We start from the raw sequence: 19,827 nt of genomic DNA, 5'->3' as shown, positions 1-19,827 counted from the left end.
TCGTATAAGTGAAATATTCTTGAGTACGGCGTAAAACACCAATCAAATAAATAAATACAGGTAACCGTCGTGGCCTCGCTGCCATGCAGGTTTATCAGAGAAGCCGCTAGTCTATCTACTGAGAGACGCAGGAGTCTAATTTTTGGGGTCATGAGGCAGGGAAACTAGAATCCAAGTCAAATAATAAGCCAGTATCCAGAGGCCGCCTAGGCCCCGGGCGTTCAAGCCTTTCGGATAGCCAGCGGCGCGTTTTCCAGACGATTGTAAGTAGTGATTAAAATCACATTAGCTTTGTCACCTTTTCTGCTTGCTCTGCCGGCTTGATTTCCCGGGAAAAAAAAGACAACAGGTCACAAACTGAATTAGTATCCAGTAGTAAAGGTATCAATATTTAAGATTTTGTCAGATAGATAAATAAATAAATAAATAAATAAATAAATAAATAAATTGTGTGATCTGCAAAGTAGGCCTATTCAGAGATCGGGTACACACCTAAGGGAGACAACCATGTTGACATCTGACTTTTTTTTTTTTTAAATTGACTTTGGTGTAAGGGGCAATTCGCGCCACAGTTCCGTCTCTTCCGGTGTCGTGAATTACGCTCTTGAAGTCTGAAGTTTTTAAAGACTGATGGGGTAAAAAAGAGAGTGTGAGAGGACAAGAATGATGCTGGTATGGTCTCACTATGGGCAACCAGTCATCATCGACGGCCGCCTCCAGAGGTGAGTTTGAGGGTACACTTGCACTGGCGAGACAACATTCAACAACAACATCAAAACATTGACGCTCTCAGCAGCAGGGGAGTTGGTAGCCCCGAAAGACTCCAACTTCTTTTTTTATATTGGCCTAGCGTCGTTGGAGTCTCGACGCTAACAGTATTAATTTCGTACTCAATGAAGGTCCAATCCGATTCTCTTTGTTTTTGAACAAATGCCATGCAAATAAAAGACATCAGCCTAAAGACCTGCTTTCCCCCCTCACCGCACCACCACCACCACCACCACCACCAAATTTCCCTTTTCGCTTTATTATAGATTTATTACAGCCATGAAGGCTGTACGGTACATGCCCCTCGGCCGTGGCGGCCATGTTGAGCAGCTACATGTAGGCCTATGCGCTTGTCCTGCTTCATAGTGGAGCCGAAGGAAGATGGCGGCCACAGCCAAGTAGTTTGTGCTGTGGAAGCCTTCATGACTATAATACATCTTTTCTAAAGCAAATTCAGGTTGATGACTGTTATTTGCACGAGATTTGTTCAATAACAAAGAGAATCAACCTGGACCTTTTTTGTGCATGGAATTAATACTGTTAGTGTCGAGACTCCAACAACGCTAGGCTAATATAAGAAAAGGAGTTGGAGTCTTATTGGAGCCAGTGCCTTAAAATCACGCTGCGTTAGTGTGCGAGAGCTCCCTCCTTGTCTCTTCTTAACCAGCATGAACTCGTGAGATTGCTCAAATGCTGACTCGGCTTACAGTTTTTACTCGGCTGAAATTTGTAGTCAGAAAATTTGGACAATCGTTCCAACTGCTTGGCGGATGTATTTGTTAAAAAGGCGAGCACCAGCCTAATGAATTTAACGTTTATGAAACATACAGAAAATGGAGAAAACTCCAAAAAGTGTGAGTTTTCCCTTTGTGATATTGTTTAAAGGTTTAACACCGCCCTTGCGATGTTCATTGTGTAACCTGATACTGCTAAACCTTGTTTCATAGTCAAATCCCAAGAATGCACAGAAGCACATGTTCATGTTATTTTTCATGTTACCTATACACGTTCTGTTGTTTGCGCATGAACTGCTTACTTCACTTGGATACATCATGCACATGGAAACTCCTAGTCATTCTAGTCGCTCTAGTCACTCCTAGCAACTGATGACCAGAACTGAAGCAACTACTGACTAGAGCTGTAGCAACTAGTGGCTAGCGCTGAAGTAACTACTGACTAGAACTGAAGCAACTAGTGACCAGAACTGAAGCATCTACTGACTAGAGCTGAGGCAACTACAGACTGGAACTGAAGCAACTACTGACCAGAGCTGAAGCAACTACTGACTAGAACTGAAGCAGCTACTGACTAGAACTGAAACAGGTACTGACTAGAACTTAAGCAACTACTGACTAGAACTGAAGCAACTAGTGACCAGAACTGAAGCATCTACTGACTAGAGCTGAGGCAACTACAGACTGGAACTGAAGCAACTACTGACCAGAGCTGAAGCAGGTACTGACTAGAACTGAAGCAACTACTGACTAGAGCTGAAGCAGGTACTGACTTGAAGTGAAGCAATTACTGACTAGAACTGAAGCAACTAAGGACTAGAGCTGTAGCAGGTAGTGACTAGAGCTGAAGCAACTACTGACTAGAGCTCAAGCAATTACTGACTAGAACTGAATCAAATACTGACTAGAGCTGTAGTAACTACTGACCAGAGCTGTAGCAACTACTGACTAGAGCTGTAGCAACTACTGACTAGAACTGAAGCAACTAGTGACCAGAACTGAAGCATCTACTGACTAGAGCTGAAGCAACTACAGACTAGAGCTGAAGCAACTACAGACCAGAACTGAAGCAGCTGCTGACCAGAACTGAAGCAACTGCTGATTAGAACTGAAGTATGCTGTTAACCTTATCACTATATCTACTGTAAGTTGTCATTTGAAAATGCACACTACTCTGAAATAATTCTACTTAGGCCAAATTTTGTGAGATTTGAAGTGCTGGAACAACACTGGAACAAGTGAAAATGCATGTAGGGCAAACAAAATGTCTCTGATGGTTGCCTTTATGTACATGTACCATGAAGGTACAGGCTAATAGGTAAACAGGCTAATACAAGAGATAAGTATAAGAAACCAGTCTACGGTAGGAGTCAAATACATTTTATATACCACTTATTTTTGCTTGTACATATAAAATAGGAAAAGCCTAAGACCGAACGTACTGTATAGGCCCATATATACATCTAATAGGCAAACTTATGGCTGATCTAAGACTATTATCTGCATTTAGGCCCTGTATACACTAATTTTAACAAAAATCAAAGAAATTGTGAAATGTATACTTGTGTTGTGGAATGTGGTGCATTTCTCCATTATTTATATGTACTTTAAATGCTGTCTGGCTGCATATAGTCATGGAATCTTACACATAGGAATTGATCTGTAATTGGCAGAGGCTCATACAAAATGGTCCTTGTACAGCAGCTCATACAAAATGGTCCTTATACAGCAGCTCATACAAAAAAGTCCATGTACAGCAGCTTGTACAAAATGGTCCACATACAGCAGCTCATACAAAATGGTCCATGTACAGCAGCTCCTACAAAATAGTCCTTGTACAGCAGCTCATACAAAATGGTCCACATACAGCAGCTCCTACAAAATGGTCCATGTACAGCAGCTCCTACAAAATAGTCTTTGTACAGCAGCTCATACAAAATGGTCCATGTACAGAGGCTCATACAAAATGGTCCTTGTACAGGAGCTCATACAAAATTGTCCACGTACAGCAGTTCATACAAAATGGTTCTTGTACAGCAGCTCATACAGAAAGATCCGTGTACAGCAGCTCATACAAAAAGATCCGTGTACAGCAGCTCATACAAAATGGTCCATGAACAGAGGCTCATGCAAAATGGTCCTTGTACAGCGGTTCGTACAAAAAGGCCCATGTACAGCAGCTCATACAAAAAGGCCCATGTACAGAGGCCTACACAAAATGGTCCATGAACAGAGGCTCATGCAAAATGGTCCTTGTACAGCAGTTCGTACAAAAAGGCCCATGTACAGCAGCTCATACAAAAAGGCCCATGTACAGAGGCCTACACAAAATGGTCCTTGTACAGCAGCTCATACAGTGTAAAATGACCCATGTACAGCAGCTCATACAAAATGGTCTGTGTACAGCAGCTCATACAAAATGGCCTGTGTACAGCAGCTCATACAAACTGATCTGTGTACAGCAGCTCATAGAGAATGGTCCTTGTACAGCAGCTTGTACAAAATGGTCCTTGTACAGCAGCTCATACAAAATAGTCCTTGTACAGCAGCTCATACAAAATGGTCTGGGTACAGCAGCTCATACAAAAAAGTCCATGTACAGCAGTTCATACAAAATGGTCCATGTACAGCAGCTCATAGAAAATGGTCCATGTACAGAGGCTCATAGAAAATGGTCCTTGTACAGAGGCTCATAGAAAATGGTCCATGTACAGCAGCTCATACAAAAGGATCCATGTACAGCAGCTCATACAAAATAGTCCTTGTACAGCAGCTTGTACAAAATGGTCCACATACAGCAGCTCATACAAAATAGTCCAAGTACAGCAGCTCCTACAAAATGGTCCTTGTACAGCAGCTCATACAAAATGGTCCACATACAGCAGCTCATAGAAAATGGTCCTTGTACAGCAGCTCCTACAAAATAGTCCTTGTACAGCAGCTCATACAAAATGGTCCATGTACAGAGGCTCGTACAAAATGGTCCTTGTACAGCAGCTCATACAAAATTGTCCACGTACAGCAGTTCATACAAAATAGTCCTTGTACAGCAACTCATACAGAAAGATCCGTGTACAGCAGCTCATACAAAAAGATCCGTGTACAGCAGCTCATACAAAATGGTCCATGTACAGAGGCTCGTGCAAAATGGTCCTTGTACAGCAGTTCATACAAAAAGGCCCATGTACAGCAGCTCATACAAAAAGGCCCATGTACAGAGGCCGACACAAAATGGTCCTTGTACAGCAGCTCATACAGTACAAAATGACCCATGTACAGCAGCTCCTACAAAATGGTCTGTGTACAGCAGCTCATACAAAATGGCCTGTGTACAGCAGCTCATACAAAATGATCTGTGTACAGCAGCTCATAGAAAATGGTCCATGTACAGCAGCTCATACAAAATGGTCCATGTACAGCAGCTCATACAAAATAGTCCTTGTACAGCAGCTTGTACAAAATGGTCCACATACAGCAGCTCCTACAAAATAGTCCAAGTACAGCAGCTCCTACAAAATAGTCCTTGTACAGCAGCTCATACAAAATTGTCCACGTACAGCAGTTCATACAAAATGGTCCTTGTACAGCAGCTCATACAGAAAGATCCGTGTACAGCAGCTCATACAAAAAGATCCGTGTACAGCAGCTCATACAAAATGGTCCATGTACAGAGGCTCGTGCAAAATGGTCCTTGTACAGCAGCTCATACAAAAAGGCCCATGTACAGCAGCTCATACAAAAAGGCCCATGTACAGAGGCCTACACAAAATGGTCCTTGTACAGCAGCTCATATAGTACAAAATGACCCACATACAGCAGCTCATACAAAATGGCCTGTGTACAGCAGCTCATACAAAATGATCTGTGTACAGCAGCTCATAGAGAATGGTCCTTGTACAGCAGCTCATACAAAATACACATCTTGATAGACCTAATGTTCTTGCATGTTAGGGCAAATGATTGTGCATGTTAGGCCTCCTGGGGATGCATGTCAGGCCTCGTGAGGATGTATGTTAGGCCTCGTGGGGTGCATGTTAGGCCTTGTGGAGTGCTTGTTAGGTAGCATGGGGTGCATATCAGGCCTCATGGGGATGCATGTCAGGCCTTATAAGGATGCTTGTTAGGCTGCATAGGGGTACATGTTAGGCTGCTTAGGGGTACATGTTAGGCTGCGTAGGGGTACATGTTAGGCTGCGTAGGGGTACATGTTAGGCCTCATGGGGGTGCACGTTAGGCTGTGTAGGGGTGCATGTTAGGCCTCATGGGGGTGCATGTTAGGTCGCTTTCACCTGAGAAGAAAAATGATGTTTGGTGAGATCATACAGTATAGGTCCCTCTGTGGCTCTAAATGCCCTGACCTACACCTTGGCTCAGGGGCTGTATACATGTGCATACAAGTTCTGGCTGTTACCTTTTGTATGCCTGACTACTGCTCAATAAAAGTATGACTGCCTGTTGTGTGAACACGTGACAGGACTGGCCTACATAAATACTTACATCTACTAAGTCTGTCAACAGTATATCTGTACACACAGGTGAGGGTGTAGCTTCGTGCCTCAATGGGCAGATCACTTCCTGATATTTTACCTGGTTGATCACACGCACATAACTCAGGGGGCGCTGGAAAAGAATACCCTCTATAAAGTAGAAACGCATGCAGGTACCCATACCTATGTCTCTACCTCATCCTGATGTCACGTTTGTTTCAGGTGGGTTACATGGGGATTGTGTTTAGGTGTATCACATCAGGCTTGTTTTCAGGTGTGTAACATTTGCCTTGTGTTCAGGTGTGTTACATGGGGCTTATGTTCAGGTGTGTCAGAGCAGGCTTGTGTTCAGGTATGTTACATAGGGATTATGTTCAGTTGTGTGACATCATTCTTGTTTTCAGGTGTGTTACATTTGCCTTGTGTTCAGGTGTGTTACATGGGGCTTATGTTCAGGTGTGTCAGAGCAGGCTTGTGTTCAGGTATGTTGCATAGGGATTGTGTTCAGGTGTGTGACATCATTCTTGTTTTCAGGTGTGTTACATTTGCGTTGTGTTCAGGGGTGTTAAATCAGACTTTTGTTCAGATGTGTCACATCAGGTTTGTGTTGAGCTGTGTCACATCAGGCTTGTGTTCAGGGGTATGACATGTGACTTGTGTTCAGGTGTGTTACATTTGCCTTGTGTTCAGGTGTGTTACATGGGGCCTATGTTCAGGTGTGTCAGAGCAGGCTTGTGTTCAGGTATGTTGCATAGGGATTGTGTTCAGGTGTGTGACATCATTCTTGTTTTCAGGTGTGTTACATTTGCCTTGTGTTCAGGTGTGTTACATGGGGCTTATGTTCAGGTGTGTCAGAGCAGGCTTGTGTTCAGGTATGTTACATAGGGATTGTGTTCAGGTGTGTGACATCATTCTTGTTTTCAGGTGTGTTACATTTGCCTTGTGTTCAAGTGTGTTACATGGGGCTTATGTTCAGATGTGTCACATCAGGTTTGTGTTAAGGTGTGTGACATCAGGCTTGTTTTCAGGTGTGTAACATTTGCGTTGTGTTCAGGGGTGTTAAATCAGACTTTTGTTCAGATGTGTCACATCAGGTTTGTGTTGAGCTGTGTCACATCAGGCTTGTGTTCAGGGGTATGACATGTGACTTGTGTTCAGGTGTGTCTAATCAGGCTTGTTTTGTTTCCAGGTCATCCAGGTGACTTGACCAGTCTGAGGAACGATTTGACCTGGCCTCTTCAGTACCACTCTACACACAGTGAGAACATTGAGATTGTCTCAGAGAAACGCGTGGCCCGACGCTTTGAGAGCTTTTGTAAGGGGATATGTTTCAGCAGTCGTCCTGTGGCGATCAATGAGAAGGTCTTTGTCAAGTTCAAGGAGACGTCCACCAGCTGGAGTGGAGTACTGAGGTTTGGGTTTACCAGCGTCGACCCTGCCACAGTTCGGTCATCGGATCTGCCGCGCTACGCCTGCCCAGACCTCACCAACAAGCCCGGCCACTGGGCTAAGGCTCTGAGTGAGAGATACGCCGTGACGGGTAACCTGCTGGTATTCTCTGTAAGCAGAAGTGGAGAGGTGTCCTACTCCCTCAACGGCGAGGACAAGGGCTTCTTCTTTGGCGGCGTCAACGTGAACGAGCCTCTGTGGGCCCTGTTTGATGTCTATGGTAATACAGTGGCAGTTGAGCTTGTTAACCCAGGTAACGTGTTCTTTTGTTCAGGTTTTGTCTGGTTTTATCTGTTGAGATCAGGTTTTCCTCACTGAATCCAGATCCCACAGTACGTCGGTATTAGGTAACTTTTGTACTGAACCTGCATATCACATTGTTCAGCACCCAACGTCACTGACTAAACTCAAGAATTTCATCACACAAGACAAGTTCTTGAATGTACTTCAAGAACATTTCTCTTATTGATAGGACAGGTGGTAGTGGAGAGGTGGTAGTGGATGGGTGGTAGTGGGAAGTGGGTAGTGGACGTGTAGTAGTGGAGAGAGGATAGTGGAAGGGTGGTAGTGGAGAGGTAATAGTGGACGGGTGGTAATGGAGAGTGGGTAGTGGATGTGTAGTAGTGGAGAGGTAATAGTGGACGTGTGGTAATGGAGAGTGGGTAGTGGACATGTGGTAATGGAGAGTGGGTAGTGGACGTGTAGTAGTGGAGAGTGGGTAGTGGAGGGGTGGTAGATGAGAGATGGTACTGGAGAGGTAATAGTGGACATGTGGTAGTGGGCAGTGGACGTGTGGTAGTGGAGAGTGGGAAGTGGACGTGTGGTAGTGGAGAGTGGGCAGTGGATGTGTGGTAGTGGAGAGTGGGTGGTGGAAGTGTCGTGGAGAGTGGGCAGTGGACGTGTAGTAGTGGCGAGTGGGCAGTGGACGTGTAGTAGTGGAGAGTGGGTAGTGGACGTGTGGTAGTGGAGAGTGGGCAGTGGACGTGTAGTAGTGGAGAGTGAGTAGTGGAGAGTGGGCAGTGGATGGGTAGTAGTGGAGAGTGGGTAGTGGATGTGTGGTAGTGGAGAGTGGGCAGTGGACGTGAGGTAGTGGAAAGTGGGCAGTGGACGTGTGGTAGTGGAGAGTGGGCAGTGGACGTGTGGTAGTGAAGAGTGGGTAGTGGACGTGTAGTGGTGGAGAGTGGGTAGTGGATGTGTAGTAGTGGAGAGTGGGCAGTGGATGTGTAGTAGTGGAGAGAGGATAGTGGACGTGTGGTAGTGGAGAGTGGGTAGTGGATGTGTAGTAGTGGAGAGTGGGCAGTGGACGTGTGGTAGTGGAGAGTGGGCAATGGACGTGTGGTAGTGGAGGGTGGGCAATGGACGTGTGGTAGTGGAGAGTGGGCAGTGGACGTGTGGTAGTGGATAGTGGGCAGTGGACGTGTGGTAGTGGAGAGTGGGTAGTGGAGGTGTCGTAGTGGAGAGTGGGCAGTGGATGTGTAGTAGTGGGGAGTGGGCAGTGGACGTGTAGTAGTGGAGAGTGGGCAGTGGACGTGTAGTAGTGGGGACTGGGCAGTGGACGTGTAGTAGTGGGGAGTGGGCAGTGGACGTGTAGTAGTGGAGAGTGGGCAGTGGACGTGTAGTAGTGGAGAGGGTAGTGGATAGGGGCAGTGGATGTGTAGTAGTGGATTTGTAGAGAGTGGGCAGTGGACGTGTGGTAGTGGAGAGTGGGTAGTGGACGTGTAGTAGTGGAGAGTGGGTAGTGGATGTGTAGTAGAGGAGAGAGGATAGTGGACTGGTGGTAGTGGAGAGGTGGTAGTCGTCAGCTGGTAGGCAACAAGGGTAGTGGAGATGTGGTAGTGGACAGGGGGTAGTGGAGAGTTGGTAGTGGACATGGGTTAGTGGAGAGGTGGTAGTGGACAGATGGTAATGTAATACCCTAATCCGTATCAACACAATTCTTGGCTGCTTATATCTGAATAAACTCCGCCAGATTTTAACATAAACAATGCTACTGTTAGATCATTTAGAGCCTACATTGGTAAGCTGTGAAAACATCTATGCTGATGCAAGCAAAGCGGGTGAAAATGGATTTTCTTACGAGATCAAACATGTACTGCTGAGTACATGTATAATTTCTGTAAGTCAGAGCAGCACAGTGACTGCTGTTTAACAATGTTGTGTTCATCTTACACAAGGGATAAAAAAAAAAAAAAAAAATATGTTAGAAACCCCGAAAAAAGTTTGAGTTGGCCTGATTTTTTGGCTGGTCAGATTATCTGACACACCAGCTTTTTAATGATCATCTGACATATGATCAACCAAGAGAAAATCAGAACATATCCCCAGACCATCCCTGTTGTAGTTTTTGAGGATGTTGTTTGGTGGGTAATAGTGAGTAATGTGGTAGTGTTATAGACTATACACCAATGAAGACAGTCATGATCTAGTATGAAGCAGCTCTTGTGGGGGGCTACTGTATGCTGAGGTCACATTCTCTTCTTCAGAAACCCAACCTTTGAACAACCTGAGCAGTTTGATGTGCCCAACCCCTACACAGACTTGCTCATTGTCCCCGCAGCTGCCCGTGGTGGGTGACCTGCCCTCCCACCTGGCCAACGCCCTTACCATCACCCCACCAGACTATGTCAGCTCAGGCCTCACTCGTTATCACCTCAACATCAACTTCAGCCCGATGCCTTTACACAGACTCTGTGGAAAAAACGTCAAGCTGTCTCCTGACCGGACTATAGGGATTAGGAGCAGGGAGGATTTCTGTAATGGCTATGTCTTCACAGACCGACCGTTGAGCTGTGGTGAGAAGATTGTGCTGCAGATTCTGGGGCTGGATGACACGTTTGATGGGGGTCTGGGCTTTGGGTTTACATCGTGTGATCCAGATACCATCCAGCAAGAGGCGCTACCTGATGACTCTGATCTCTTGCTCGACCGTATGGAGTACTGGGTGGTTAACAAGGATGTTTGCCGCAACGCAGAGGTTGGGGATGAGCTCGGCTTCACACTGACTGTAGAAGGTAAGCTGGGCTTCACTGACTGCAGAAGGGAAGCAGGATTTCACACTGACTGTAGAAGGTAAGCAGAACTTCACACTGACTGCAGAAGGTAGGCAGGACTTCACTGACTGCAGAAGGTAAGCACGGCTTCACTGACTGCAGAAGGTAAGCAGGGTTTCATTGACTGCAGAAGGTAAGCAGGGCTTCACACTGACTGCAGAAGGTGAGTAGGGCTTCACACTGACTGTAGAAGGTAAGCTGGGCTTCACTGACTGCAGAAGGGAAGCAGGATTTCACACTGACTGTAGAAGGTAAGCAGAACTTCACACTGACTGCAGAAGGTAGGCAGGACTTCACTGACTGCAGAAGGTAAGCACGGCTTCACTGACTGCAGAAGGTAAGCAGGGTTTCATTGACTGCAGAAGGTAAGCAGGGCTTCACACTGACTGCAGAAGGTGAGTAGGGCTTCACACTGACTGTAGAAGGTAAGCTGGGCTTCACTGACTGCAGAAGGGAAGCAGGATTTCACACTGACTGTAGAAGGTAAGCAGAACTTCACACTGTCTGCGGAAGGTAGGCAGGACTTCACTGACTGCAGAAGGTAAGCACGGCTTCACTGACTGCAGAAGGTAAGCATGGCTTCACTGACTGCAGAAGGTAAGCACGGCTTCACTGACTGCAGAAGGTAAGCAGGGTTTCATTGACTGCAGAAGGTAAGCAGGGCTTCACACTGACTGCAGAAGGTGAGTAGGGCTTCACACTTACTGTAGAAGGTAAGCAGGACTTCACTGACTGATGAAGGTTAGCTGGGCTTTACACCGACTGTAGAAGGTAAGCAGGGCTTCACTCTGACTGCACAAGGTAAGCAGGGCTTCACTCTGACTGCACAAGGTAAGCAGGGCTTCACTCTGACTGCACAAGGTAAGCAGGGCTTCACTCTGACTGCACAAGGTAAGCAGGGCTTCACTCTGACTGCACAAGGTAAGCAGGGCTTCACTCTGACTGCACAAAGTAAGCAGGGCTTCACTCTGACTGCTTAAGGTAAGCAGAGCTTCATTTTGATAGCACATAGCCAGCAGGACCGAAAGGTTTAATACTTTTGGAATTTCCCATCATTAGTACATTCAAGACCCGATCCACGCACGCGGTACGTATAGGAAGCATCGAACCACTTGGAGTCGGCCAAGATGTCAAAACTTGGCTCTGATAAATCTAGCAAGATAATGTCTTTCTTCAGCAAAGCTTCAACTCGTGCTAGTGTACACTCAGACACCGAAGAGGATTCTGATTTGGAGCTTGATGTTGAACTCCAGGCACACGCTGGTGCTGACATTGACAGCGATGACTTCATCGGACATTTTGGAAGTGGACTGCCGAGTCAATGTAGGTAACGGCCCAAAGTGACGAAAAAAAAGGTGTACCGAAACAACAACGTTTTCTGCAGGCTGAACGAAAACGTTCGTGTGGCTAAGTTACTGTCAGGCTTACAACACACTGAAATTGAAGTATGCAGTCAGAGTGGGCGAGTGGACTGAGGGCACGAGAAATTTCAGGCCTGGTTTACTTTCAGTTTTGTTGATGTCGCTGTACTGAATCAAAAACGTTTTCTGCAGACTGAACGAAAACGTTCACGTGGCTAAGTTACTGTCAGGCTTACAACACACTGAAATTGAAAGTCTGCAGTCGGAGCGGGCGAGTGGACTGAGGGCACGAGCAATTTCAGGCCTGGTTTACTTTCAGTTTTGTTGATGTCGGCCCAATGGCAATTGGCAATATCAATGGCAGTGGCCAGTGCGACCAAAAATCACATCTAACTTAGAGTCACCGTATTTGTTTAGTGTAATTCCTTTTTATTTGAACTATCAATCTATCAGGCTCCGTGATCATGCTAAAAAACACAAGTACTAAGCCACTGATGCAGAGGCCAAGAAGGCTTTAATGACATTCGCCTACTGTGCAAAGACAACTTTCATACTACTTATATCTGTAATAAAAGAACCCTAGTCACATGAACATATAAAATTTTCAGAGGACATAACAAAAATGATGACAACATGAAAAACAGTGGTTTGACTAAATCTCCGGCCCCTCGACCCCGGCCTATTGGTCCTGGGTCACTCAAGTGAGACACCCTCACCTAACGCCGTGGCTAAACCCCTGCTTCAGACTGACTGCAGAAGGTAAGTAGGGCCTCATTCTGACTGCACAAGGTAAGCAGGGCTTCACTCTGACTGCTCACGGTAAGGGGACAGTTCCCATAAATCGTTCGGATGCGTTTATTTTATTACGCTCGATTTACACCTGTCGTTTGCCCCTTCGGTTTAAGCAATTTAAGGGAATCAAACAAATGCGTGTATCGGTCAGCCACTGTGTAGTCATAAGTTTAAACATCATTGTGTAAACTGGGATTGGTAAAACGATCATTAGTACGAATGTACACAAGAAACAAACCCAAAGAAACAACAACAACAACAGTGGTTCCACTCGTGAAACCATTCCAAAAGAAATCTCAAGTTTCACACTTACATATTTTCATGATATTCCAAAATATGTGGTCAAAGATATGCCAGAAACTCATACAGCGTACAAGTACTTGTTTGCCGAGTCATATCAGGTCCTGCAGGTTTCGTGCCAGACAAAAACTCAGTTGCTGACAACTATACTGTGTGATGAGTGTTTATCCAAATCTGTGCTTGAGATCTAATAAGGCATATTTAAATCATTTAATGTGAACTGTACCATATATCCAGCCTTCGCATTTGGGGTGTGACCGAGACTGTCATGCAGGTGTTGAGGATTCCAAGTGATCAGGGCCTGCTTCCCCTTGATAAAAAGTTTTAATTGTCATATATAACCAGCATCTACTCTCACCAGTCTTGGTGAAACAAAATGTGCCTATGTCTTTATGTCACAGTAGGCAATCCTTCATTCACAAACATACATGTAAGTAGGCCTACCAGCAGGCATACAGGTGATTAGGGAAAGCTGCATGAAAGTTTCATATTTGAAGCTGTCAGCTTCAGGTTTTGTGTGAATTCTCATATAATACTTTAACCATGCCTTTTGTTATGTGTTTGTTGTCTAATAATAATTTCTAAAGTAATTATCTGTACCGGTTGTCATTCAGTCTGATGTAATCCATACACATTGTATAGTTTGTGTCGTTATTGTTCAACTGAAAAGTTTATCAGGAAGATATTTCAGTTCAATCTATGTCTGAGTTGAGGCTTCCAAGGGATGGGAGAAGAGGTAATGCAATTCTAACTTTACTACAGACATTTTTAGGACAGGCATTCATGTTGTGTCAGAAATTGAGGGATTCCATCCAGAACCTCACATCTAACATGGATGCAGGTGCCACATGAAATGTACGTGGTTTGTGTGTGATGAATGACAGGTATGCTCACATTTTCCCTATACATAGTTCAGGCGAGGTCTGGTGGAGAATCTGGGAATTAAGAAAAGGGGCTTTAATATTTTGTGTTAGGTCGAACCGCTCAGACTTTGTTGTCAACTGAGCGAATATTGTTTATACTTTCTATCACACTGCTTATACCCTTTTTTGGCATGAAATACACGCCACTCTACCCAGTGACCGATAAATTCTACCAGCATAGTTTAATAACAGTGGGCTTTGAAGTCATTATGACAGAAGTGTACACAATACAAAAATGCAGATACTCCTGTAAATAGTTTAGGAACTATCTTCTTGACTTAGTCCATATGTTTTGTAAAGTAGTTTGTATAGTTGAATAATATTTGGTGAATTGATACCTTCCCGAATGATCCTCTTGCCGTCCCGATGATCCTCCTTGCTCTCCCAATAAGCCTTCTTGCCGTCCAGCTCGCCCTCCCGATGATCCTCCTCGCCCTCCGATGATCCTCCTCGCCCTCTTGATGATCCTCCTCACCCTCTTGATGATCCTCCTCACTTTCCCGATGAACCTCCTCGCCCTCTTGATGATCCTCCTCGCCCTCTTGATGATCCTCCTCACCCTCCAAATGATCCTCCTCACCCTCCAAATGATCCTCCTCGCCCTCTTGATGATCCTCCTCACCCTCCCGATGATCCTCCTCACCCTCCCGATGATCCTCCTCACCCTCCCGATGATTTTCCTCGCCCTCCCAGTGATCCTCCTCACCTTCCCAATGATCCCCCTGGCCCTCTTGATGATCCTCCTCACCCTTCCACTGATCCTCCTCACCCTTCCAGTGATCCTCCTCACCCTTCCAATGATCCTCCTCACCCTTCGACTGATCCTCCTCACCCTTCCAGTGATTTTCCTCACCCTCCCAATGATCCCCCTGGCCCTCTTGATGATCCTCCTCACCCTTCCAGTGATCCTCCTCAGCCTTCGACTGATCCTCCTCACCCTTCCAGTGATTTTCCTCACCCTTCCAATGATCCTCCTCACCCTCCTGATGATTTTTCTCACCCTCCCGATGATCCTCCTCACCCTCCCTATTTTTTGAGAATGTACTGTCAGATTGATATTCTCCTGCCAAGGCAGGCACGTGGCCAGTAAAGGGAAGCCTCTTCCATGTTCGGGTACAGTTGTTTTACCCTCACAGGAGTTTTTCGCAAACTTTATTCACATGAAAGGCAGCAATTGATTCATTGGATACATGACATTATGTTCAACCAAGTAACTAAAAAATGAGAAAGCTAAATATTAAAAAAAAACAACAAAAACAAAATTGATTCTTACCCTAATGTGGTATTTGATTTACTGTGTTGTCAACATGTTGTGTAGAAAAGATTTACACTGTTCCTACATCTGGGCAGTTGTGATCAGTGAAGCGTGTTGTTGTGTACATGTAGTTGACATTCCCTGCTGTGCTAGCGGGACTAATTTTGGAAGGCCCCTGCTCCCTCTTTGGCTGTTCCCAGTAGTTGGCTCTAAGGAAAAAAACGAACTCGACACCCATTGTTTGAGTGTTCATTCGTTTCATTCGTTTTAACAGAACCGGAAGCAAACGAGAAATAGCGACGGTCCCCTAAGCAGGGCTTCAGTTTGACAGCACAAGGTACATGTAAGCAGGTTCTCACTCTGACTATACAGGATAAGCTGAGTTCTCATTTTGTCACACAATGTGTTAAGCAGGCCTAAACTCTAACAGCACATGGTAAGAAGAGCCCCAGCTCCAACAAGGTAAGCAGGCTTTTAACTGTGTTGTACAAGACTGGACCCTGTGTGTGTGCTTTTTTTCAGGTGAGGTGAAGTACTCGAGGAACAATCACCGCGTCTGCACGCTGATGCATGTCGACCGCACCTTGCCACTCTGGGCCTTCTTTGATATCTATGGCAGCATACAGAAAGTCAAACTTCTGGGTGAGCTACATCCCTTGTAGTCCTCTGTCTACATCATTTCATGAGAAGTATAAACTGTAACCTGTTGTGCAACACGTGTTGTGTTGTGGCACGTGTCGTACCTGTGGCAACTGTCATACCTGTTGCACCTGTGGCACTTCTGTGCCCTGTTGTGGGGACACGTCGTACATGTGGCACTTGTGTGACCTCCGTGCCCTGTTGTGTGGCACGTGTTGTGCCTGTGGCGCTTGTGTGACCTCCATGCCCTGTTGTGGGGCACGTGTCGTGCCTGTGGCGCTTGTGTGACCTCCGTGCCCTGTTATGGGGCACGTGTCTTGCCTGTGGCGCTTGTGTGACCTCCGTGCCCTGTTGTTGGGCACGTGTCTTGCCTGTGGCGCTTGTGTGACCTCCGTGCCCTGTTATGGGGCACGTGTCTTGCCTGTGGCACTTGTGTGACCTCCGTGCCCTGTTGTTGGGCACGTGTCTTGCCTGTGGCACTGTTGTAACCTGTACGTACATGTACCAGTGTAGTGTTTGTGTATATCTGATCCTGTCGTCTGTCTACAGGTGTGGTTCCTGCTGTCACTCATCGCACCAACCAGAGGGCCCATTCCACCTCTTTCCTTGAGGGGAGTATCACAGTGGCCCTTCCTCCTCGCCAGACCCCGGTCCCTGCCTTGCAGTCTGGCACAATGATCCACCCTGCACCTCTTCTGCGCAGCACAAGTGTGCCCACCCCGCCTCGTCACCCACCCATGGAGAAGTCACCGTCCCAGGGCCCCTCCCAGATACAGGAGGGCATGGAAGAGCGTAGCCCCATGGCCGACAATGCTGACAACGAATGCACAGTGTGCTATGAGCGAGCTGTCAACTCAGTGTTGTATACCTGCGGCCACATGTGCATGTGCTACGAATGTGCTATTCTTGTGCAGAGGGAGAAAGACGCACTATGTCCCATCTGTCGGCAGAAAATCAAAGACGTGATAAAAACATACCGCACCTGATAATAACTGTTGTGACAAAGACTTTACTTCTCCGTGCGAGCCCCTAGGCATTGGAGCTTGAAGGTAGAAGACTAGACGTGAATGGGAGTAATCAGAGAGCTAGTCATACAGCATGACTGGGGATCCATGGTGTAAATGCTCAGGTAGGGCTGCCAGAAGAGACGCATGGTTTGAGCCAGGCACTTGTGCTGAGACCTACACAAACAGTTTGCAGTTAATGCTAATCCTAACAATAGCAGCCTGCTGGAACAAGCCAGCTTAGCCAAGACAAACTAGAGGGGAGATGGGCAGGGAATTTGAGCCTGAGGGACTAGTCTCCCCTTAAATTGCCTCTCTTTCCAAGTGTACATTATACTTAAATCAAAACCTCTTATCTATTTTGATTTATCTATCTACATGTATTATTATCTATATGTATTTGTGTATATCTTTTGTACAACTACTGCTATTATCAGCCAACACCTGTTGTTCACATATTTATTTGGTTTTAGTTTCCTTGAATGATGTTCAATGCTGGTAACTTAGGTGCCTCTGAAGGATGGGTGGCAATGTTGCCAGCTGCACCAACTGGATGGGTGGTATTGTTGTTAGTTACACCAGCTGGTTGGGTGGCAATTTTGTTAGTTGCACCAGCTGGTTGGGTGGCAATAATGTTATTTGCACCAGCTGGTTGGGTGACAATGTTGTTAGTTGCACCAGCTGGTTGGGTGACAATGTTGTTAGTTGCAAACAGTTGGTGAGGTTGTAATGTTAGTTGCACCAGAAAAGGTAGGTTGTTATGGAAAATAAGGTCTTCTCAAGCAAACCCAAATTTTCCCAAATTAGGAATGTTTAAGATGAAACAGCCCCATTGGTTTACTCGCTTTGATGTCTTCCTGATATGAGTTTACTTCTGCAAAAGAACACATGCCCATATGAAGTTGCTGGAAAGACTTTTTTCAGCAAATTGATGGGAAAGGAGGACTGGTAAGATTTTACAGGTGGGTGAGCAGGCATGCTTTATTTCTAGGCTCAAAGGTTGGAAGCCCTTTATTTAGACTGCACTTCAACCCTAGAATGGACAAATCATGGACCTACATGTGGATTTGCACTCTGGATAACCCTTGGCAAGACCACTGCGGTCAACACATAAACACAGAATGGGTAGTCTCCCCTACATTGCAGTGGACGGTCCACACATAAACACAGAATGGGTATTCTCCCCTACATTGCTGTGGATGGTCTACACATAAATGCAGAATGGGTAGTCTCTCCTACATGTACATTGCTGTAGACGATCTATGCATAAACACAGGATGGAAGCCTCTTCCACATGGTTGGGCGTGCAATTTGGCTGGTTGGCGTGCAAATTGGCTGGCAGGGTGTGCGATTTGGTTGGCTGGACCATGCGATTTAGCTGGTTGAGTGTGCAAATTGACTGGTTGGGCATGAGATTTAGCTGTCTGTGTGTCCTCCATCTTCACGGACATAATTTTATCATTCGTAGTGGTATGGTGATGGCTTCAGTTATTGGTGTGGTTTAATTCAATAGGCCATATTGATCACATCAAGCCCCCCCCCCCCCCCTCCGCCCCCGCCTGTCCACTCCTGCTCCCCCGCCAGCCCACCCCAAATGATGTATGCGGCAGACGTTGATTCTGCTGGTTTGTCCCCTCATAAATGTTCACAATTATGCAAATTAGGACAGATTTTAGACTATTATCTGTAGTGATGTACTTTGATATACTTGTCATAGTTTCATAATGTAAATATTTATTATAGATATCCAGTAAAGGTAGCTCTTCTGAGTAAACATGTGATGGCACTCTGTTTTCAGTGTTTGTGTGTTCAATGATTGTGTGATCACAGTTTGTGTTCAATGATTGTGTTATCACAGTCTGTGTTCAATGATTGTGTGGTCACAGTCTGTGTTCAGTGATTGTGTGATCACAGTCTGTGTTCAATGATTGTGGGGTCACAGCCTGTTGTGTGATGATATGGGATGACGTGGGATGACATGATGTGTGATGACAGTGCATGTGTGGTTTCAATCTATGTTCTCTAGGGCTAGTGTTGTGTGGTCTCACTCCACTGCACCGTCTGGACTCCACAGTACTCCACTGTGCTCCTTTTGATCTGAGGGCAAAACAGCAAGACACACACCTAGACTACTTGGTGGTGAAAACCAATGTCATGTTGAAAAGTTTGTCAGGTAATTGCCAGTGGTTGGTGATACATGTACATTCCGTGCTCTTCAGTTAATTCCCGTTTTGGAGCTGGCTGATTTCGTCTTGAGTAAAGTGTGTTGCCTATATTCGCAATCAACAACCGCCCACTTCCACGCCTAAACCTACCCACACTAAATCCATTACATGTACATGATCAGGGTTATGGCCACTCTTGAGTTGACCGTAGGAAGTCGTTGTTCCATTGATGAGTTTCTAGTATTAATGGTCTTTATTTTGGTAAATCTATATCCCAACATGCATTTATACCATTCTTGGGGAAGAAATGTATGGCATGCATGTCGAAATACAGATCATCTAAAGGAAAGCTTGACTTTCTCCGGGAAATTACTTATACCCCATGGAAAGTACACGTGATATACTTGTGACGCTCTGCAGGTTACTGCAGACCTATCTTACACGCACTGTTGCATAGATTACAGGAGACCTATTTGGCACGCACTGCTGTGACAGACGTGCATGTAGATTACAGGAGACCCGATATGAACTTGTCTATTGCCAGACGTGTAAGTTACAGGAGAGCTGGCTGGCGCTCTCTTGTGTATTGCCAGACATGTAGGTTACACGAGACCTGACACACCCTGTTGTGTATTACTAGACATGTAGGTTACAAGAGACCTATCAGACACGCACTGTTGTGTATTACTAGACATGTAGGTTACACGAGACTTATCTGACACACCCTGTTGTGTATTACCACACGTGTAGGTTACACGAGACCTATCTGACACGCTCTGTTGTGTATTACCAGACATGTAGGTTACAGAAGACCTGACACGCACTGTTGTGTATCACCAGACGTGTAGGTTACAGGAGACCCATCTTACGCGCACTGTTGTGCATTACCAGACGCGTAGA

General features: G+C 45.7%; 2 protein-coding genes across 3 annotated transcripts; one reads left to right on the top strand and one right to left on the bottom strand.

Annotated features, from left to right (window-relative positions):
- Positions 1 to 577: 577 nt before the first annotated feature.
- On the top strand, positions 578 to 18,541 carry LOC135466849 (protein neuralized-like). Of its 2 annotated transcripts, none has more exons than XM_064744592.1 (5): positions 578 to 722; positions 7,179 to 7,691; positions 9,922 to 10,449; positions 15,642 to 15,761; positions 16,308 to 18,541. In XM_064744592.1, exons 1-5 carry the CDS (start codon positions 686 to 688, stop codon positions 16,742 to 16,744), a joined length of 1,635 nt encoding a protein of 544 aa, XP_064600662.1. In that variant the 5' UTR covers positions 578 to 685; the 3' UTR covers positions 16,745 to 18,541. The 2 variants fall into 2 exon arrangements, with proteins under 2 accessions (XP_064600662.1, XP_064600661.1); XM_064744591.1 differs by lacking the exon at positions 578 to 722 and adding an exon at positions 6,099 to 6,211.
- On the bottom strand, positions 10,978 to 14,988 carry LOC135469301 (uncharacterized protein DDB_G0290685-like; the record flags this gene model as incomplete). The annotated part of the gene is made up of 1 exon (XM_064747918.1): positions 10,978 to 14,988. A coding segment is annotated over one exon (846 nt), but the record flags the coding sequence as incomplete, so codon positions are not given.
- Positions 18,542 to 19,827: the final 1,286 nt, after the last annotated feature.

The sequence above is a fragment of the Liolophura sinensis genome, chromosome 6 (genome assembly GCF_032854445.1).
Source record: "Liolophura sinensis isolate JHLJ2023 chromosome 6, CUHK_Ljap_v2, whole genome shotgun sequence".
Lineage (NCBI taxonomy): Eukaryota > Metazoa > Mollusca > Polyplacophora > Chitonida > Chitonidae > Liolophura > Liolophura sinensis.
This window is presented reverse-complemented; position numbering and strand designations above follow the sequence as displayed.

Excerpts from the sequence above, each read along its gene's own strand:
- LOC135466849 (XM_064744591.1), top strand. The coding sequence starts at position 6,157 with ATGCAGGTACCCATACCTATGTCTCTACCTCATCCTGATGTCACGTTT. Across the intron at positions 6,212-7,178 it reads TGATGTCACGTTTGTTTCAG|GTCATCCAGGTGACTTGACC; the intron begins GTGGGTTACATG and ends TTTTGTTTCCAG. Across the intron at positions 10,450-15,641 it reads CTTCACACTGACTGTAGAAG|GTGAGGTGAAGTACTCGAGG; the intron begins GTAAGCTGGGCT and ends GCTTTTTTTCAG.